At 56.7% G+C, this 20,214-nt stretch overlaps 1 protein-coding gene across 1 annotated transcript in view; it reads left to right on the forward strand.

Moving 5' to 3' along the window:
* Positions 1 to 7,310: 7,310 nt before the first annotated feature.
* The window catches only part of ANKRD29 (ankyrin repeat domain 29), a 28,037-nt gene continuing 15,133 nt past the window's right edge, over positions 7,311 to 20,214 (forward strand). The window contains exons 1-4 of the mRNA XM_070421274.1: positions 7,311 to 7,353; positions 15,521 to 15,631; positions 17,596 to 17,694; positions 19,477 to 19,575. Of these exons, the coding sequence (XP_070277375.1) occupies positions 7,342 to 7,353; positions 15,521 to 15,631; positions 17,596 to 17,694; positions 19,477 to 19,575 (321 nt within the window). The 5' untranslated portion in view covers positions 7,311 to 7,341. The remainder of the gene's footprint in view (positions 7,354 to 15,520; positions 15,632 to 17,595; positions 17,695 to 19,476; positions 19,576 to 20,214) is intronic.

Raw genomic sequence — 20,214 nt, forward strand, 5'->3', positions numbered from 1 at the left:
AAATGCCAACAAAAACACTCTATTCTGCATTTCGAGCTGTGGAGGGAGGGAATCTGTTTTCTCCACAAACAAACTTAAATTTAAAGTTCACGCTTGCTCCCACGAAGGGCGGAGAGGGAATTTCCATGGCATGAGAATCTTCGCGTCTGTTTTCCCTAAGGACTGAAGTCAGCCTTTTTTGTTTGTTTTTGGCTTCTTTTCAATTGTTTTTGTTCAGTAAAGATGAAGCAAAACCAGTGCCAACTTTGCAAGTAACTCAGAACTAAGTCTGTGTGTGTCTGCTATGCGTTTGCCCCTTGTGGGCTTAGCAACTTGATATAAACCGTGAGGATGGGATGTGAGCTCAGCCAGCATCAGGGTCCTCAGGACGTTCAGGCTGGTGCTCCCGCGTGGACACTCGAAACCTCTGGAGCGCTCAGCAGCCTCCGTTAGGATGCATGTCCTCGGGTCCATCCATTAGAGATGCTCTTACGCCCAAGGGCCGGACTAGTGCACGGGCACTTTCCAACTATTACCCCTCTCTCTAAACAAACTCGGGGAGGGGCGGAAGCCGAGGGTGACACGATAATGCTGAACATCCCCATGAAGGTCAAACACGCCGTCTGACATCTGACAGGGAGACGAAGGCTCGTGGGCTGGCATTTATACCGGGTGCCTGGACCCCGGGGTCCCAGACGAGTCTCCCAGAAACCCTGCTGTGTGAGGCTCACAGTCCATCCTGACACGCATTCGATGGGGCAAAGGCAACTGGCCCCCAGGGAGCATCCCTGCCCCGACCGCAGGGTGAAGGGCAGCTGACATGTTGTTAAATCACTAGGATGGACAATAAAAGCAACATCATTAGCGTGTTTGTTCCAAAAAGCAAAGAGTAGAAGAGGCCTGGACGGCTAAGGGCCACTTGGGGGAGAGTGGAACCATTTTGTGGAGTTCCTCTGTGTCAGGGTGGCTCTCCTGAGAAGGGGGTACAGGGCAACCTTTACACAAAGCCACCCCAGAACCCGGACTCCATGGGCCAGGGAGCTCCTGGGGGCAACACTGGAATGCCCTACCCAGAGAGAGAGATAGATAGAGAGAGAGAGAGAGATAGATAGAGAGAGAGAGGGAGAGAGAGACTTTGCAAGTGGGAGCAGAGCATACACACACTGTTAATAGTTCATCAATGAACAATAGAAAAAGTTTAGCAAATGCAACTCTAAAGAACACTCTTCAGAAGAGACGCTGAAGAGGAACATACTGTCCAAGAAGGAATCCCTTAAGAAATGGGTTTAGGTATCAGAGGACACACAGACAATGACAGCAGTGTTTTCGATGCACTGATTGCGACTAAAAGACCCTACCGAGCGTTGCAGCATAGCAAGAGCTGCCTTTGTTTCCCGTTTGCTCACGTCCCACCCTCCACCTGCCTGTGACCAGGAGAATGTTGTTCCTTTGGGGGCTTGTTTTTTTTTTCTTTAATGAAGATGAGCTTAGCCAGGTGTGTGGGGTGGGGTGCGGGCAGATTCTCTCCTGTGACTGACGAGGATCCCAGCAGCAGCCTGGCGGGGACACCCAGCCAAAAACAACTCTGAGCGGCCAGTGTGGGTGTGGAAAGGGCTCGGAGAGGGAATTGGCTTTGAAGCCAGACAGACTTCATAGAAGGTCTAATTAATTAAGTCGCTCGTTAGCAAATTCCTTCATTTCAGCTCTCAGGACCTTCGTCTTCTTGCCTGTGGGATGGGCATAAACCACCTCATCTGATTTTTATAAGGAAGACACCTGGCACATAGATTACACTCAAAATGTTAATTCCTTCCCTTCTTTCTGTTTATCGAAACTGTTACAGCAAACCCCCCAGTGCTCGATCTGACCTAATGGTGTGCAGCAGCGTCCAAACGGTCTCATCAGTAGACACTCAAGGCAAGGAAAACATGTTGAGCCTTTCTTGATTTAAAAATTGAAAATTTCTATCAAATTTTGGAAGTTTTTATTTTAAAATTATTTTATTTTTATTATTTTTCAGATACACTTTTATTTTACTTGAATTTCATAAAAGAGAAGTTGATGGAATTGCTGAATTCATATAAATATTTCCTCTAGACAAGAGATACGTACCCTAAAATATCCCTTCAAGATTAAAAAAAGAAAGAAAGAAAGAAACTGTGAGAACATTAAAGGTTGAAGTCATTATGATTTTCTCTGAGGACAAATTTTCATTTTTGTGTGTATAGACTGACTTCTTGCTGTGAAAGGTGAGTTCGTTGGCCCAGCCACACAGCACGAGCACACAGTTCTGAAGATACTGAAGCCCTTCTGAACCGTTAGTGAATGTCGGCCACTGGACTCTGCCCAGTGCTCCCCCTCTCTCCTGGCTGCCCCATCCCACCGCCAGGACCAACCCCAGCCCCCATCTCTACCGGGACCCAGAGCCACAGGGGAAAGGGAACATTGGTCCCATCTCCCAGGCGCCCTCAACACCCACCCCTTCGCCCCAAGCAGCTTAGCTTCCATCTGTTTTATGTAGTGGCCTCAGGCAAGGCTTGGTTTGCAGAAAGCATTCCTTTGGAAAGCCCTGCTCAAGGTCCGCCCTCAGGCCCTTGCAAGTTTGCACCATCTGGGGTTTCTGGGAATGGAGACCTTTCCCCCAATCACACCAGCTCCTTATGAAGCCAAGTGCCCGTCTGCCTCCTGGTGTGATTACCTCGCATCCAAATGGGCAGCAGACACAGGCCTGCGGGTGTGGAGATGACCCCTGAGCCGGGTCCGAATCAGATGAGGCGGAAGGTGCTGGAGCCCAGGCTCAGGTGGAGGCGGCATAAGGGAGTGGGCTTTGCTCGATGCCCAGCCCTGGGCCAGGTGCTCACGGTCCAGATCCGCTCCAATCCTATGAGAGGTGTTTCTTTGCTCCCTTCTCTCCCTCCCTCCTTCCCTTCCTTCTGGATTTACTCAGCACCTGTCTGTGCCAGGGGCTAAGGTACAAAGGCAGAGCTAGCACCCCAAGACCTCACCGCCCTGTGAGAGCATCACCCAGAAAACAGCTGTGACTGGGGTGGTTCAGGATGCAGGGGGAGCCCCGAGGGACTCAGGGAAGGTTCTCCAGTGGAGTTAAAGCCAAGCTGGGACCTGAAGGACGAGGAAGGGCATTGGAGGTGGAGGGAACTGCATGTGCGAAGGCAGGGAGGCAGGACACAGCCCTCTTGGCCTGGGAACTGTGGGAGGGCGTGGAGCCCAGGCCCAGGAAAGCTGCTGGGTGAGGTTGGCGTCCCAGAACCCACTACCTGGACCCTCTGCCTCCTTGACCTCCTTTGCTCCTGGCTCCTTGGCCAGGGAGAGACCCCGCCTACCTGCCCAAAAGGAGGCTTTGAAGCTGGAGAGAGGGATGAGGAAGGAGGGTCAGCTGCTGGGATTGCTTCTCAGGAATCTCCTCCTCCTCCTCCTCCTCCTCCTCCTCCTCCTCCTCCTCCTTCTCTAACACCATGGCAACCAAGCGGCAGCTGGGGGAACACCTGTGAGCTGGGCTGAGTGGAGGGGGATGTGGGCTGGGGGTCGGGCCCTCTGCTCCCCTCTCTGAGCCTCAGTTTTGGCATCTGGAATATGGGCACCACCACCCAGTTGCTGGCTCCTGTCAACCAGGTGCCCCAGGAAGCAGAGGCCCAGCTGGACTCAGGAGGGGAGGCCTGGGAGGGGAGGGCGGGGCGAGGGAGGACTCTGCATCGTCCTGCTGCTGGGGGCTCGGCCAGGCAGCGGGAGTCCCTGAGCCACATGGCCCGCGCTTCCCACCCAGCAGCTGCCTGGTGCGCCCACTGCACTGTCACTGCCCAGGAGCCCGGGGAGCAGGAGGCAGGCAGGGCCCAGGCACAGACACAGGGATGATCTCCCCGGGGGGGGGGGGGGGGGGGCGGGGGGAGGGGACCTTCAGGGGGAGGTCTAGGGGGGGCTCCCCTGCTGGGGAACAGAGCCCAGCTGTTCCCAGAACCCAGTCAAAGCCCTAGAAGGAGGGGAAGGAGGGTCTATTTCTTGGGCTGCTGCTCCCATGACAACAAACTGGCCTCAACAGGAACATGTGCTCTCCCCCTTCTGGGGCCAGAATCTGAAATCAGGGCGTCGGGGGCTGTGCTCCCTCAGAGGGCTCCAGGGAGGGTCCTTCCTGCCTCTTCAGCTTCTGGGGGCTCCTGATGGGGTGCGGCGGCTCCGGTCCGCGTCCTCCCCGTCAAACACAAGTGTGCATCCCTTCCATCTTCATGGGGCCCCTCCTCCATCCTCAGGCTACTTCTCCAGTGTGTTCACATGGCCCCACCCCCTTGTTCACGTGCCCACTATTGCATGTTCATGTGGCCCTGCCCCTTGTGACCTTCGATGGTCTGTTTCTGGGGTGCCACCTCCCTGGTTGGCTGGCTGCCTGCTCTCACACCTGTCAGCAGTCCCTTTGCCAAAATCCTTCCAGAAAATCGTGTGCACGTGCCATCTCCTTCCTGCTGTGACAGCTGGGATTGAAAAGGAGACAGGAGAGCAGTGGCCCATCCAGAGTCCATGCCAGAGGTCCAGGGGGTCTGTGCCGTCCTTGGGAGGCCCTTCTGAAGGGTAACCAGGTAATTTAAAGTGATTTTAAACACAAAATAACACAATTTATCTATAAAGGGCCTGGCCAGTGTGGCTCATGGTTGAGCATTGACCTATGAACCAGGAGGCCACGGTTCAATTCCCATGACCCTATAAAGGGAAAACGTTTTTACTGTCATCATTAACTTTTATTTGTAGTTGTAGTTTTTAATTTTCATTACAAATTCAGTTGAGAAGAGGGAAGGAGGTAGAAGCAGTGGTGAGGGGAGAATAAGTACAGTGGGGCCTTGATTTAGGAGTTTAATCCGTTCCAGACTGAGCTCGTTAAGGAGCTCGTTAACTCAAATTACTCTATCAACTCAATGTAAAAAATCGGCCAAGAGACAGCTGGTATCTCAAAAAACTCGTTAGTCGGGACACTCGTAAGTCAAGGCCCCACTGTAGATTCCTAGTGTAGGTAGAACTGGGGTGGGGGCCAAGGGGGGCCATTGGGTGTTAAACCCACGGGGTCAGGCCGGACCTGGGTTCAGCAACCTCGGTGGTTGGGCGCTGGCTCCAAAAGAATTCAGAGCCCAGAGTCCAACTACAAGAGGACATTTACGTATAAAACCACGGACGTGGAAGAGGCAGTGCCTGGGAGAAATGGGCTTAGAAACGAGTCATAGAGGCAAAATAAGGCCTTAGACCAGGGCTGGGCAAACTTTTTGACTCGAGGGCCACAATGGGTTCTTAAACTGGACCGGAGGGCCGGAACAAAAGCATGGATGGAGTGTTTGTGTGAACTAATATAAATTCAAAGTAAACATCATTACATAAAAGGGTACGGTCTTTTTTTTTTTTTTTTTTTAGTTTTATTCATTTCAAGCAGATCCGGCCCGCGGGCCGTAGTTTGCCCACGGCTGGGTTAGACTGAGCTTGGGAGTGAGGAAGCCTGTGGTAAGGAACCTGGGGTCAGGGTAGGGATGGGGTGGGGAGGGGAAGGCCTCCGTCCTTATGGGCTTTCAGGGTGGAGAGTCTTAGGGCGGTCGGGGAAGAGTCTACAAAACACCCAGCAGCTTTCCAGGTGGCCCTTCCAGGGGTGTGGTCTCATGGGTTGATTGGCGGCGCCAGGGCAGGGTCATTATTCAACGCAGCTGGTCCTGAGGCCAGCCAGGGGGTCGCTGGTCTGGTTTTGTTGCTTTTCTGGGCCTGAATGTTATCTCCAGGGAGGAAGGTCAGGGGGTCCACACCTAACGGCCAGTGACAGGCTAAGCCCTCGGGGAGGGAGGTGACCCTGCAGGAGGTCTACCCTTCAGTGTCCTTTTCTCCGCACCTGGGGCTCCCCCCCTGGTGACCGGCACCGGGGCCCACCGTCCTCGCTGGGCTCATGTCTGTCTAACTCCCACCACACTAGTGTGGGACGTCCACTTTTACTTTAGCTTTGAACTCTCTAGAAAGGCTATTATTGTCTTTTATACATTAAAAAATAATTTGTTTTTTCATTTAAAATATATATGACTCTCCCACCTTTACTTCCCCTAAACCCCCCCCGGGGCGCAGTGTGTGAGGGCGAGCACAGCTCCACGGCCCTCCAGGTGTGCAGCACAGGCCCAGCGCAGGTGACAGGTGGAAGCAAAAGGAGCTATGAGCCCGGCCGGGGTGGCTCAGTGGTTGAGCGTCAACCTATGAACTAGGAGGTCAAGGTTCAATTCCCGGTCAGGGCACAGGCCCGGGTTGTAGGCTCGATCCCCAGCGTGGGGCGTGCAGGAGGCAGCCGGTCAGTGATTCTCTCTCATCACTGATGTTTCCCTCTCTCTCTCCCTTTCTCTCTAAAATTAATAATAAAAATATTTCTTAAAAAATAATAAATAAGGAGCTATGCGTATATTTCAAATGTGCCCCTCACCTGCAAACAAGAAAATACCACTTACTACTGATTCAACCAAAAGGCCTGTTTCCTCCGGCGTCTTCCCCAGGAGGGGGAACAAAACCAACAGATTCTTAGAAAAGAAAAGGATCAGAAAGAAAGGAAAACCTGGAAGGGAAGAAAGAAAAATGCAAAAAGCGGTTTGAAAGGGTGGATGGTGGGTGAATTGTCTCTCCTGTTTCACTGCCATCACCACCCCCGGCTGCAATGAGGCCGCAGCCGCCTTTGCAACCTGCTCTTCCGAGGATGCGTGTGTGTGTGTGTGTGTGTGTGTGTGCGCGCCGCGTGTGTGTGAGAGAGAGAGAGAGAGAGAGAGAGAGAGAGAGAGAGAGAGAACCTGCGTGTGGGGATGTGGAGGCTACAGTTCCACAGTGTGGGGTTTGGGTGAGTGTGTGTGAGTGTGTGTGTGAGTGTGCGTGTGTGTGAGTGTGTGTGTGTGTGTGTGGAACGTGGATGTGCAGGTGTGTGGAGGAGTGCAGTTGTGTGCGTGCAGGTGGGGAGTGTGCAGCGTGTGGGGTGTAGTCTGGAGTGAGTGTGGACTGAGGAAGGCAGGTGTGAGCGCGTGGGTGTGACTCCGTGGGGAGCGCACAGGGTGCGCACAGCTGGAGTGAGAGTGAGATGGGGCCTGGAAGGGCCTGTGCACCCCCTTCTGCCCCGCCCCCCACCCCCCCCCCCCGTCCCTGCCCCTCCCCCCCTCCCCTCCCCTCCCCCTCCCCTCCGACCTGCGCCGCCCCGCCCTGTCTGCGGTGCAGCTGCGGGAGCGCGCGGTGCCGGTGCCGGTGCTGGAGGCCGCTGCCTGCGGACCCGGCGGGAGGGGCGGGTGGAGGGCGCCGGCACGGAGCGCGGTCCGGACACGGACACGGACACGGACACGGACACGGACACGGAGACACGTCAGGATGTCCTTCAAGGTGAGCGCGCGGGGTGCGGGCCGGGCCGGCGACAGACCTGCACCCGGAGGCCGCAGGGGGAGCGCACCGCCCGGTGCCGGCGGGGAGAGGGCGGGGAAGCGCGGGGCGGGGGCGGCTCTGGGCCGTGGCCGGGGGGTGCGCCCTGGTGCGGGGAGGGCGGCGGGAGGAGGGGGAGGCCGTGGGGCGGTCGCCGGGGGCGGCGGGGCGGGGGGAGCGGTCCCCGCCTTCCTGCGGCCGCGGAGGGACGGGTGCGGCGGCTCCGGTCCGCGTCCTCCCCGCCAGCGCCGGGGCACCAGGTTGGGGCGGAAGCTGGGCGCCCTGCCGGCCCCGAGCGGAGCTTACAGTTTATTAACGTCCTCCCGCCACCCCCACAATTTTAGGGCGGAAATGACCCTGTTGGAGGTTTTAGTAAAAATAGCAGCTGAGATGCTCGGAGCAGCTGAAAGGTGCCGGCTCCGCACCCGGGGCTTCCCCGCGCGTCCGCTGAGCCTCAAAGGCCGCGAGAATGCGCTTTCCTGGTTCTTCAAACACAAACAAACCAACAAAAACAAGAAAGAAAACCAAGAAACGTGAGCGTTCAGAGCCGCTCTCAGTTCCCGTGGGAAGCGAACCCCAGTGTCCGGCTCCAACGCCACGGGACCGCGTCCTGAGCTCCGAGCAGAGGCCCCGCCTGGGGCCGGGCCAGGTCTCTGGCCACAGGGTGAGAGCAGGGGCGGGGGGGGCGAACAGAAGGGTGTGGGGGTCACCGTGTCTGACGGCCCTGGACTAGAGGCGCAGGTGCCCACGGTGGGAGGACGGAGGCAGAACTCAGCAGCTGATGCCCCGCAGGGTTAGGGACGGCCAGCGGCCAGCGAGGTGAAGAGAAGACGCCCAGGAGGGCAGTGGCCAGGGGGAGGGAGAGGCTCACAGGGAGCGGTGTCACTGGTATCTGAACCCACGGGCAGGAGTGGGTACCCAGTGGGTCCGTGTGAAGGTGGAAATAAGACTGAGGACACGGTGTTGGAGACCAAGACTGAAGCACGGCCCGGCCGCGGGCTCAGTGGTTGAGCATCAACCTATGAACCAGGAGGTTCGATTCCTGGTCAGGGCACAGGCCGAGTTGTGGGCTCGATCCCCAGTGTGGGGTGAGCAGGAGGCAGCCGATCAGTGATTCTCTCTCGTCATGGGTGTTTCCATCTCTCTCTCTCCCCTTCCTCTCTGAAATCAATAAAAATACATACATTTTTTTTAAAAGAATGAGCAGAATGAGAAGCCCATGAGGAAACCGAGTGGCCGCCGGTTTGAAGAAACGTCTGAGAACCTGCGGAAGACGTGCCAGGGCTTAAGCGGAGAATCTCCCGCCGTTGAGTGAACACGGGGAGGGACTCAGTTAATGCCACAGAGGAAGCCACGCAGCTCAGAACTGGAGAGCGGCCGCTGAGATTAGTAACAGAACAGCCACTGGGGCGGCGAGGAGAGCAGCTCGGTGAAGCGTGGTCCAGGAGCGGACTGAAACCGCTGAAGAGAGAGGGTGGAAACCATGAGCGAGGAGACGCTCAAAAGTCCCGAGAGACACGGTGGCTGCGGACGCGTCAGACTTGGCCCAGGGTTTGTTTGCTTGACAATGGCAGGCGTGTGAACCATCTTTCCGTGATGACAGATATTATCTCGACGATAAAAAAGGAAAACCCAGTTTTAAAATGGGCAAATGGACAGGACACACATTTCTCCCGAGAGGATAGACAAATGGCCAATGAGCCCCCGAAAAGATGCTCAACATTGTTAGTCACCAGGGAAGTGCCGGTCAGAATTACAGTGAGGTCTGGCCGGCGAGCTCAGTGGTTGAGCATCGACCTATGACCTGGAGGTCATGGTTCCATTCCTAGTCAAGGCACATGCCAGGTTGCAGGCTCAATCAATGAAAATATGTATTTTTTTAATCACAGATACCCCTTCCTACCCACTAGGAAAGTGATGGCGAACCTTTTGAGCTCGGCGTGTCAGCATTTGAAAAACCCTAACTTAACAAACGGTGCCGTGTCACATATAGAAATTTTTTGATCTTTGCAACCATAGTAAAACAAAGATTTATATTTTTGATATTTATTTTATATATTTAAATGCCATTTAACAAAGAAAAATCAACCAAAACAATGAGTTCGCGTGTCACCTCTGACACGCGTGACACAGGTCGCCATCACTGCACTAGGACGACGAATCAGCAAGACAATGACAGGTGTTGTTGGCAAAGGCGTGGAGGAACGGGAACCCTCATACATGGCTGTAGGAAGAGGAAAGGGTGCAGCCACATTATAAAACAGTCTGGTAGTTCTTCAGAAAGTTAAACATAGAGCTGCCACATGACCCACAATGTCAGTCCTAGCTATAAACCCAAGAGAAATGAAAACATACGTTCACACCAACACTTACAAATGTTCACAGGACATGACTCACAAAAGCTCCAAAGTGCAAAACAACCCAGAGGGCCACCGACTGATGATAAATGAAATGTGCTTTATGTCAGTCAGCGTGGCTGCCGTACAGGGAGTCCCATAGCTCACCCCTGCCGGAGGCCGGAGGCCGGAGGCCCAGGGCCCCGCTGCTGGCGGACACGGTGGGGCCAGCCTGCTTCCTGGCTTGCTCGCTGTGTCCTCCCATGGGAAAGAGGACGCTCATGTCTCTTAAGGGCACTAACGCTGTCCTGGGCTCTCCTGCCAGGGCCCAGTCTAACCTGAACTACCTGCCAAGGCCCCACCTCACAATGCATCGCATGGGGGTTAGGATTTGGGGGTGTGGGGAGGGCACACACATTCAGTTCGCAAGATGGTCTGGCCGGACAGTGGAGTCACTCAACCCGTCAAAAGACTGAACTACCCCCGCCCGGCCGGGTGTGGCTCTGTGGTTAAGGGTCGACCTGTGAACCAGGAGGTCTCTGTGATTCCCGGTCAGGTCAGGCACAGGCCCGGGTTGTGGGCGAGATTCCCAGTGGGGAGCGTGCAGGAGGCAGCCGATCGATCCATGATTCTCTCTCATCACTGATGTTTCTGTCTCCCTGTCCCTTCCTCTTTCTGAAATCAATAATAAAAAGCATTAAAGTGTTCATTTCAGTTTTAGTATATTCACAGAGCTGTGCCACCATCAGCACAATTAATTTTAGGATGTTTTCACTGCCCAGAAAAGAAGTCACACCACCCAATTGCAGACACACTCTATTCCCCTGCACTTCCCGGCTTTAGATTCTGCTCATCTGCTCCCGATCCCTATAGATTCGCCTGTTCTGGTCACATGTGTGTAACACACTCACCATGGTCTAGAGCTCTGATCTGGGGGTGCTGGTGTGACAAACCCCCTCTGAGCAGGAGGCCGGGGGCAGATCCCCCTTTTCTCCTCCAGTGCCTCCCACAAAGCGAAACAGCGCTGACAAGCACAGGGTGTAGCTCAGTGGTCGGCAAACTCATTAGTCAGCAGAGCCAAATATCAACAGTACAGCGATTGAAATTTCTTTTGAGAGCCAAATTTTTAAACTTAAACTATATAGGTAGGTACATTGTTATTAACTTAATTAGGGTACTCCTGAGGCTTAGGAAGAGCCACACTCAAGGGGCCAAAGAGCCACATGTGGCTCGAGAGCCGCAGTTTGCCGACCACTGGACATAGCTTCTTCACAGTCCATTGAACATTCTGAACCTTTCGAGCACTTCGCACGGAGTGGGCAGTGCGTTAGGATGGCCGGTCACACGGGCCGCGCGTCCTCCCGCACAGGCTCTGGTCCTGTGTCGTGTCCTGAGTGAGTGGCCTCTGTCGTACATGATGGAGCAAAGCTCACGTCCTCCTGATGGACCTAATAGGACACAACAGAATCCACATTATTCTAACCCAGCCGGTGGGCAAACTACGGCCCGCGGGCCGGATACGGCCCGTTTGAAATGAGTAAACTAAAAAAAAAAAGACCGTACCCTTTTATGTAATGACGTTTACTTCGAATTTATATTAGTTCACACAAACACTCCATCCATTGCTTTTGTCCCGGCCTCCGGTCCCAGTTTAAGAACCCATTGTGGCCCTCGAGTCAAAAAGTTTGCCCACCCCTGGTCTAACCCCTTTTAAACAGTGGCTTAAAGCTCTTGGCTTTTCCTCAGAATTCCAGTTCTGCCCCAAACACTTCCCCTCCGTGTCTCCTCCCTTCCTGCCCGTGTTTAGTCCCTGGCAGTGCGCTGATGAGCCGTGTGTGAGCCCGGATCCTGGCCGTGAGTGAGGGGGAGGGAGGGCAGATAGCACACGGAGGTCTGTGCTCAGCTTTCCTCACAGGGTCAGATACGAGACCTCCGACTCGACTTGAGCAGCTGTAGGTTCAAATCCTGCCTGTTGCTTCCTAGCGGTACGGCCCCGAGTCATTCCTGTGGGCCTCAGTGTGCTCGTCGTTAACATGTGGGTAGTGACAGGCTCACTCGATGGGGCTGTCCAGGAATTAGGGGTCAGAGCAGGAGTGCGCCTGGGCACACGGCTGACGGGGGCGAGGGCTCGGCGTGGTGGTCGGTGCTGTTCCTCATGACGCGGCCGCAACGGGCCTGGGAGGCCCTGGCCCTGTGGGGGGAGGACCAGGCTGCATGGTCGCATGCGGTTTCGGTGCCGCATGGTCACAGCATCGTCCCCGTGGGAGGGGGAGGGCTTGCCGTCCACGCCCAGCGCCGATGGTGTGGTCCGTGTTGTGCTGAGGTTTGTATGAACCCAGGAAACGTGAGCATTGACCCCAAAGGGAAGGGAGGTCGGCCTTTGCCTCTCGGCAGAAGAGGAGCCGGAAAGGGGCCCAGGAAGGAGGCCGGGTCCGTGCTGCCCGCTCCTCACAGTCCCAGGCGGCGACAGTGCGATGGGGAAACAGGCGGCTCCAACCGCCTGCAGCCGAGCCCGCCTTTCGTCTCCCGCTTCCCTCGTCCGCGCCGTGGGGATGGCTCCACTCTCTGAGCTGTGGTGAGGCTCACGCGGGCGAGGGATGCAGGCAGTGCCCCACGTGTGCAGAACGGGCCCTCGGCGTTCGCTCGGGATTCCACCCCGATGCCCCCTGGGCTCTGGAAGCAGCTGTTCAAGCTGAACTCACCGTCGTCCCTGAAACCCGCCCCTCGTAGCATCCCCCGACGTCCAGGAATGGCCTCCGTCTCCAGCGGTGAGTCAGGCAGCCGGCCCTGGAGGGCGGCGGGAGGTCACCGGGTGTTTGTGTATCTCATGTCCGAAGGGGTCATACGGAGCCTCTCCCTCCGCTCGGACCGTCGCAGGTGTAGCTCCTGTGGTCTCTGGTGGGTCTCCTGCCGCCCCTGTGGCTGCTCCGCTCACCCGTCAGCTCGGCCCTGGCTGGGCAGCAGCCTCCTTGCCCTCGAGGACACGGACCTCACCCGGCCCCTGAGACAGCGAGGAGCGGGCAGCAGGGCCCGCGGCCTCCTACCTCCGTCCCAGCCCCCGCAGGGCCTTCCTGCTACATAGAGCTGAAGGTTCGCCCACCTCCACGCCCCTCCTCGCTGCCCCTGCCCCCAGGATGGAGTGCAGACGCCGTCAGCCGGGCCCAGCCGACCCTCAGGACGCGGCCGGCTGCCCCTGCCCACCTCCATTCCAGCCCTGCCAGGCGGAGAGAGGGCCCGGGTGCTGGGAGCCGCCACGTCTTCCTTGCACCTGTCCTGTCTGCGGGGCCCCTGCTCACCGTCAGCCCCCTCCCAAGAGCTCCCCTCTCTGAAGCCGTCCTGCCGCCTCGGGTGGAACCGACCGTTCTCTGCTCTGCTCTCCTACCCCGGCCCCGTAACGGACCCCCCATGGCTGCTGTCCCCCTGGAAGCCGTCTGTGAGCGGAATCAGTGGCTCCCACCTCTGGTCCCAGCCCCTGGCCAGTGCCAACGTCCCTAGCACTGGGGTGACCAGTAAATTAGCCCGGACAAGTGTTTTTCTTAACTTATTGTTTTAAAATATATTCATATTGATTTTAGAGAGGAAGGGAGGGTGGAGGGAGAGAGCACGTTCCTGTGTGTTATCTGTCCAGTCCTCCGACCGCACAGGACGGAGGTGCTGCTGTCAGGACTCCCGGGCGGTAAAATGTGCACCTTCAGGGAAGGAATTGTTCACCTGAATTTGAGGTGAGTTTTTCCTCCTCGCGGAGCCAGGAAACTATTCGGAGTATGTTTGTAATCTTATCGCTCGCCCGCTCTGCCGGCTCTCATCCAGGAATGCACGAGGGCCCTCAGCGGTGTGTGCGGAAGGTTCTGGAATGAAGTCCTCACACGCCACCCGCTGTCGCTGTGCTTCCATGAGACGGCCCCACGGCAGCTGCATTGCTGGTGGCTGCTCTCTGACTTGGCGAAGGTGCGTGAGGTGCGTGAGGTGTTGTGCTGAGCACCTTCTCCATCGACTTACAAGACATCGCTCGGAGGCCTGTGGGCCGGGTGGTGTGGGAAGCCGACCCGAAGCATCTCTTTGTGAAACAATTTGGGACCAGGCGTTTCTCTGAGATCAGCCAATTCTTCATTTAGGGCCAGTTCTCTGAGTCCGTTTGCCTGTTGATTCAACTTTGTAAAGAAAACTGGAGAGACGCCCGGCCGTGTGGCTCCGGGGCTGAGCATCGACCTGTGAACCAGGATGTCAGGGTTTGATTCCCGTCAGGGCACAGGCCGGGTTGTGGGCTGGATCCCCAGTGGGGGGCGTGCAGGAGGCAGCCGAGCCATGATTCTCTCTCATCACTGATGTTTTCTATCCCTCTCTCCCTCTCTCTTTCTCTCTGAAATCAATAAAAATATATTGGGGGGGCGGGGAACGGAGAGAGGGAAGGAAGGAGCCTCCGTAAGCATTTTTGATGTGTTGGGCCCGCAGGTAGCCGGCACCGTTTGAACCTCAGCTCAGACGACAGGGCAGACCATGTGGCCTCCGTCTGAGCAAGAAGAACGGAGACCCATGGGGCCAGGCCGTGTCCTAGTGCAGGGCTGGGCTCGAGGCCGTGGTGGTCGTCCCAGCCTGCCCTCCGTCCTCTGCCCTCTGCCCTCTGCCCTCTGCCCTCACCTTCCCCCCCAAACACACATCCCGTTCTCTCCACACCCACGTCCCTGCGTTAGGGGAGGAGGCTGCTCTGCCCTCTCCTCCGGGGACCGTTCTCCCAGCTCTCTCCCTCCCGTAGGCCCGGCTCCAACATTAACTTTGCAACTTTATTCTTTATTTATTTATTTAATATATTTTTATTGATTTCAGAGAGGAAGGAAGAGGGAGGGAGAGATAGAAACATCAATGAGAGAGTCATTGATCGCCTGCCTCCTGCATGCCCCTCACTGGGGATCGAGCCCACAACCCGGGCCTGTGCCCTGACCAGGAATCGAACCGTGACCCCTGGTTCATAGGTGGACGCTCACCACTGAGCCACGCCGGCCGGGCAGCTTTGCAACAGCCCAGCATGAAGGACCCACGAGGCCACGTAGGCGTTTTCTGCCCGGAGCTCCTGGGTCTCAACTGGAACCTCCGCAGAGTCCGTCCGGCTAAAGCCAAGAACATCAGGTGGCGAGAAAGTGAGGCCCCGCCCAGACCTCGGGGTGGGCAGAAGCTGTTGGGAGCGTAGAGAGGGGCCGCTGACCCCTCGGAGGTCAGACCGGGAGTGGTTTTCTCTGCTGAGAGCGAAGAGAGATTTGGGGACGTTTCAGGGAGGAAATCGCATTCAAAGAACTTTGGCCTTGCAGGACGGGCAGGACTCACTTCAAGCAAAAAGGAAGCGGGAACAAAGACACAGGCAGGAAAGCGAGGGCCCTGGTGGGAAAGGGTGTGAATGGTGCTGTGTTGTCAACAACTGGCGCCTCGTACACAGCCCAGCCCCACGTCGTCGGCTATAAAACAGCCCGGCCAGCGTGGCCCAGTGGTGAGCGTCAACCTATGAACCAGGAGGTCACGGTTGGATTCCCCGTCAGGGCACAGGCCTGGGTTGTGGGCTCCATCCCCAGTGAGGGGCCTGTAGGAGGCAGCTGGTCCATGATTCTCTCTCATCATTGATGTTTCTGTCTGTCTCTCCCTCTCCCTTCCTCTCGGAAATCAATAAAAACATTTAAAAAAATAAAGCAGTGTATTCCATAACCAAGTATATTAGAGCAGAGGCTACGACACGTCTGAGAGTGTGTTTGTAGACGCGGTCACGATGCCCGTGTTGATTTTCGATCCTGTTTCCTCTGATTCTGCAGAAGGAGACTCCGCTGGCCAACGCCGCGTTCTGGGCCGCGAGGAGGGGGAACCCGGCTCTGCTCCGGCTGCTGCTGACCAGCGGCCGCGTGGACGTGGACTGCAGGGACAGTGTACGCAGGCCCCTCGGTGCACGCGAGCCCCGGGCAGGGCAGGCCCCCGGGCAGGAGAGCGCCTCTGCCACGTTTCCCTCCCGGGCTTGGCTACTCGCTCACGCGTGTGCTTGCTTTATCCATGTCCAAAGCCCAGGGTGCGGGGGGGGGGGGGGGGGGGGCGGGGGGGGGGGGGGGCGGGGGCGGCGGAGAACTGCACTGGCCACAGTCACAGGCTTAACACAGAGGCCACCGTGGGGGGGTACTGCCCGGAGTCAGATCGGCAGATCCTGGACGAGACGGCGAGTGTCAGAATTCAAACCGGCTGCGCCCAGGGAGGGCGAGCCAATGGAGAGCAGACGGGCTGCCATAGGCCTGGGAGTTGGGTTTCTTCTCCGAGGACAAGAGCACGGAGCTCCCCCAGCCCTCGTTCTCTCGTTCCCTTTGCAAAGGCCAACACGCTAATTGGCAATTAAGGGAACTAAGAATAGACACTGCCACTGGCGGGCATCCCAGGCGAGGCCGCCCCTCCCTCCCCGGAGGGACTTCACATCTGGGCCAAGTGGGACCTAAATGAGAGAGAGAGATGGGGGGGGGGGGGGTCCAGAGAGCAGAGATGTTTTGATTTTAGGATCTAAATAAAAACGTTTTTCAAAGGAGCCTTATTGTTTTCCTGAAAACAGGATGTGCCGTTTCCTGCTGTGATGGCACACATGTGGGCATGGAGGTCAGCCCCAGCCCCAGGGAGACCCCGTGTGGGCTCCGTCCCCCTGGGGGCATCCGTGCAGGGATCTGGGGTTCCCACCTGCAGGTCCGCCCACGCTCTCCAGCCTCCCGGTGCCCAGCCTCTGAGCTGTGTGCGGCCCCAGGGGACCGCGTCCCTCTGGCTTCCCGTTGGGTTTGGCCGCTGGGAGCTTTGGCAGGCGTCCCAGGTGGGAAGGACAGGGATGTGGGGGAGCCCAGTGCTCCCCCCTCACGGCTCTGTCTGGCGGCAGCAGCTGGGAACCCCCTGGGCCTCCTGCCTTCAGGCCTGGGCTGGCGTGGACCACACTGCCCGCTCCCTGTGCCAGGCTGTTCGTCAGTGCCCCCCCCAGGGCACAGCCTTGCAGTTGGTCCTTGTGGAACTTCCTTCCATTGTCCCAGTTGGAATGGACCCTCTGTTCCTGGCCAGGCCCCAGGTGGTGGTTCAGGTCACAATTTCAAGCCGTTGGAAGCAACATAGAATTAAATTGGAAAAGTCTAATGGGATGGGAGGCGTCTGTGTCAGAGGCTCCTCCAGGCCTGAATCTGGAAGCAGAGAGACCTCGAAGCCCGTCCCACGCGTGTGAGAGACCTCGGTGCCCGTCCCACGCGTGTGAGAGTCCTCGGTGCCCGTCTCACGCGTGTGAGAGACCTCGGTGCCCGTCCCACGCGTGTGAGAGACCTCGGTGCCCGTCCCACGCGTGTGAGAGACCTCGGTGCCCGTCCCACGCATGTGCATGTTAAAGATGAGGTGAGAGCCTGCAGTCGCAGGCACCTGCCCCTTAACGTTGGTTGGTTCACGACAAAGGTCGCCGTGGACCCAGGGCCTGACTCTTGTAGTCTCTCATCTCATCACAGTGCCTGTCCTCCCGCCCTAAACCGTGTGAAGGCAAAGACTCAGCCCAGGAAACCAGCTGGTACCTTTAACCCATTTTCCCATGAATCGCAGTGTTGGGCTGAGGACTCTGTTATGGACCGAACATGAGGCCATTGCATCGCTGCCGCTTCCAGATGCGGGAACCATGGCTCGGTGGGGCTGCGTTTCTGACGGTGACGGAAGGAGTCCGGTTTTAACTGAAAATTCCAGCCTCGGCAATGGCCACTTGGCTTTCCCCCGCCGAGCCTGCCGTGTGCGATGCTCAGAGACAGGCTTCACTGCGGGGCCAGCTCGGAGGTGCCCTGGGTGGGGCTGGCCAGGACCCTCCGCACGCGACGGCCTGACGCTCACCGTCTCCTCCCCGCAGGGCGGCACCTCGCTCCTCATGGTCGCCTCCTACGCGGGCCACATCGACTGCGTGAGGGAGCTCGTGCTCCAGGGCGCGGACATCAACCTCCAGAGAGAGGTAGGTCAGGGTTTGCACTTGAATGAGAATGACACCCGGCCGGTGTGGCGCAGTGGTTGGGCATTAACACACAGCCAGTCCGTGAAACCCTTTGAAAACAGGGTTTGCTGGGGGTGGCTCAGAGTCTAGCGGGTGAGCCTCTTTAAGAACAGGTTGGTGACACAGTCCTTCTAAAAACGTAACGATCTCTATGAAAGTGGTGTGAACTCCAGCATCTGATCCCACGGGAAGAGAGAAGGTCTGACTGAAGCTGGGGACGAAGCGTTTTCGTGTTGAAGGGATGTGGTTAGAGGTCCGGCTGCCTGTCTGCAGCGCGTGCCTGAGAAGACGTGGTCAGCTGACATCCAGCCAGTGTCAGCCTGTCACCTGAGTCATTCTTTTTTTTTAGATGTTTTTATTGATTTTTAAACTTTTTTTTTTAATTGTGTAATTGATTTCAGAAAGGAAGGGAGGGAGAGAGAGAGAGAAACATCAATGGTGAGAAAGAATCATCAATCGGCTGCCTCCTGCACGCCCCCCACTGGGGATCGAGCCAGCAACCGGGCATGTGCCCCGACCGGGAAATGAACCATGACCTCCTGGTTCCTAGGTCGACGCTCACCACTGAGCCACACCAGCCGGGCAAGAGGATCTTTAAATGAAAGCTGCCCACATCCGTGGGATGGTCATTTTGCTCAGATTACACAGTGATTTGGGTCCCAGTCTTTGAGTAGGTTTATAGAAATACCTGTGGAGAAAGGGTGCTGAAGATTGTGTGTCAGATTGTCATGGATAAGTTTAAAATTGGAGTCACACTGTTTCTTGTTAACACGTCCTGTGTGGGGAGGTACTTCTTGCCCATCCGCGTGAATTGCGTGCACTCCCTCCTGCACGGAGAGCTTTCTGCTCTGGGGCGATACATGTCATAACCAGACCACGGCCCGTGTTCCCGTGTGGCCGAAGGCCAGCGTTCCCCAGACCACGGCCCGTGTTCCCGTGTGGCCGAAGGCCAGCGCTCCCCAATGCTGTTCCCAGCATCTCCGTTCCCCACGGCTGCGGCAGCCAATGACCACTGACCGGGGGCTTAAAACGACAGAACGTTTTACCCTCAGGTTCTGAAGGGCAGGTGTTCCCAGGCCACGCTCCCTCTGCAGGCTCCGAGCGTATCCTTTGCCTCCTCTCCCGGCTCCCGGCTCCCGGCTCCCGGCTCCCAGCAGCTGCTGGCAGTCTCTGACTTGCGGCCCCATCACCAAGTCTCTTCTCTGGGGTCACATTGCCGGAGCCTCTTCTCTGAGTTAGACATCGTCATTGGATCCAGGGCCCGGGGTGAGCGCCTCCTCTCAGAGCCCTTCATTAACCGCGTCTTCTCCAGATCAGTCACCGTCACAGGTTCCCGCGAGGAGGACCAAGTCCACCACCCTTTCCACGGGGCCAGGAGTGAAGCTTCCTTTCTCCTCCTTCCTTCTCTGATCAAAGAGTATGATCAGTTCAGACATGGCCCCTTCCTAGACTAGAAGTTTTATATGCAAGGACGTAGTTTTGTTTTGTTTGCAAATGTATAAAGTAAATGTAATGTGACCAGATGTCTTTTTTTAAATTTTTTATTTATAAAAAGCGGGGGGGCGGGGAGGGAGAGAGAGAGAGGGAGGAGCACTGACTTGCTGTTCCACTTGCTATGCATTCGTCGGTTGCGTCCCGTAGGCGCCCTGGCTGGGCTGGAGCCCACAAACGGGGACGAGCTCTAACCAGCGAGCGGCCGGCCAGGGGTGGCCGCACGTCTTTTAAAACCAGCCTCTCTCCCAGTCAGGCACCACCGCCCTGTTCTTCGCTGCCCAGCAAGGCCATAACGATGTCGTGCGATTTCTCTTTGAATTTGGAGCCTCCACTGAATTTAGGACCAAAGTAAGTAAACTGCCTGGTTTCATCCTCATTGGAGAACTCGGCCGTCCGAGCATCCACGCCTCCTCACCTGTCATATGAGTCTGTGCGTCCTTTTCTACGGGACTGTCGAGCTGGGAAGGTGGTTTCATGAGGTTCCTTGTAACAGTTCAGGGGCCTCCTCGGGATTCAGTTCAAAACACGGCATGTTCTGCTCTGGCTCACAATCGGGGGCTTTTGTGAGGAATCGCTTAGACTCTCTTGCACTTGAGCTTTCTGCTCCCGGACACGAACTCTGTTTCCGGGACGGGCACAGCAGCAGGTGCTGGAAACCTTCCCTGTTGTCACGGGTTTGTTTCTGCCTCGAGGCTAGTCCCAGGGCTGTGATGGGAGAGGCTGACGGAGGAAGCCATCCTAGTGAATCGGCAGGTGGCTTGCCTCTGCGATGCCGCGCTGAGGTGACATGAAATATGTGACTGCAGTTTGTCTGGCTGGGCAGGAGGAGTCACTCACTGCTCACGTGGGCACGCGGATAAGAGAGCTGAGAGCAGAAGGTCAGCTTTGCGTTCACAGTGCGAGTGTGAGGGGCTGTACTTTGTAGCAGGAGGATTTGAACTGCCAGGACTTTTTTGTAATTGTCAGCTTATTTCTGGTCGAGTCATA

This window comes from Myotis yumanensis, unplaced genomic scaffold (genome assembly GCF_028538775.1).
Source record: "Myotis yumanensis isolate MYYU_CA2020_CCGP unplaced genomic scaffold, mMyoYum1.0.hap1 SCAF_7, whole genome shotgun sequence".
NCBI classification, from domain to species: Eukaryota; Metazoa; Chordata; class Mammalia; order Chiroptera; family Vespertilionidae; genus Myotis; species Myotis yumanensis.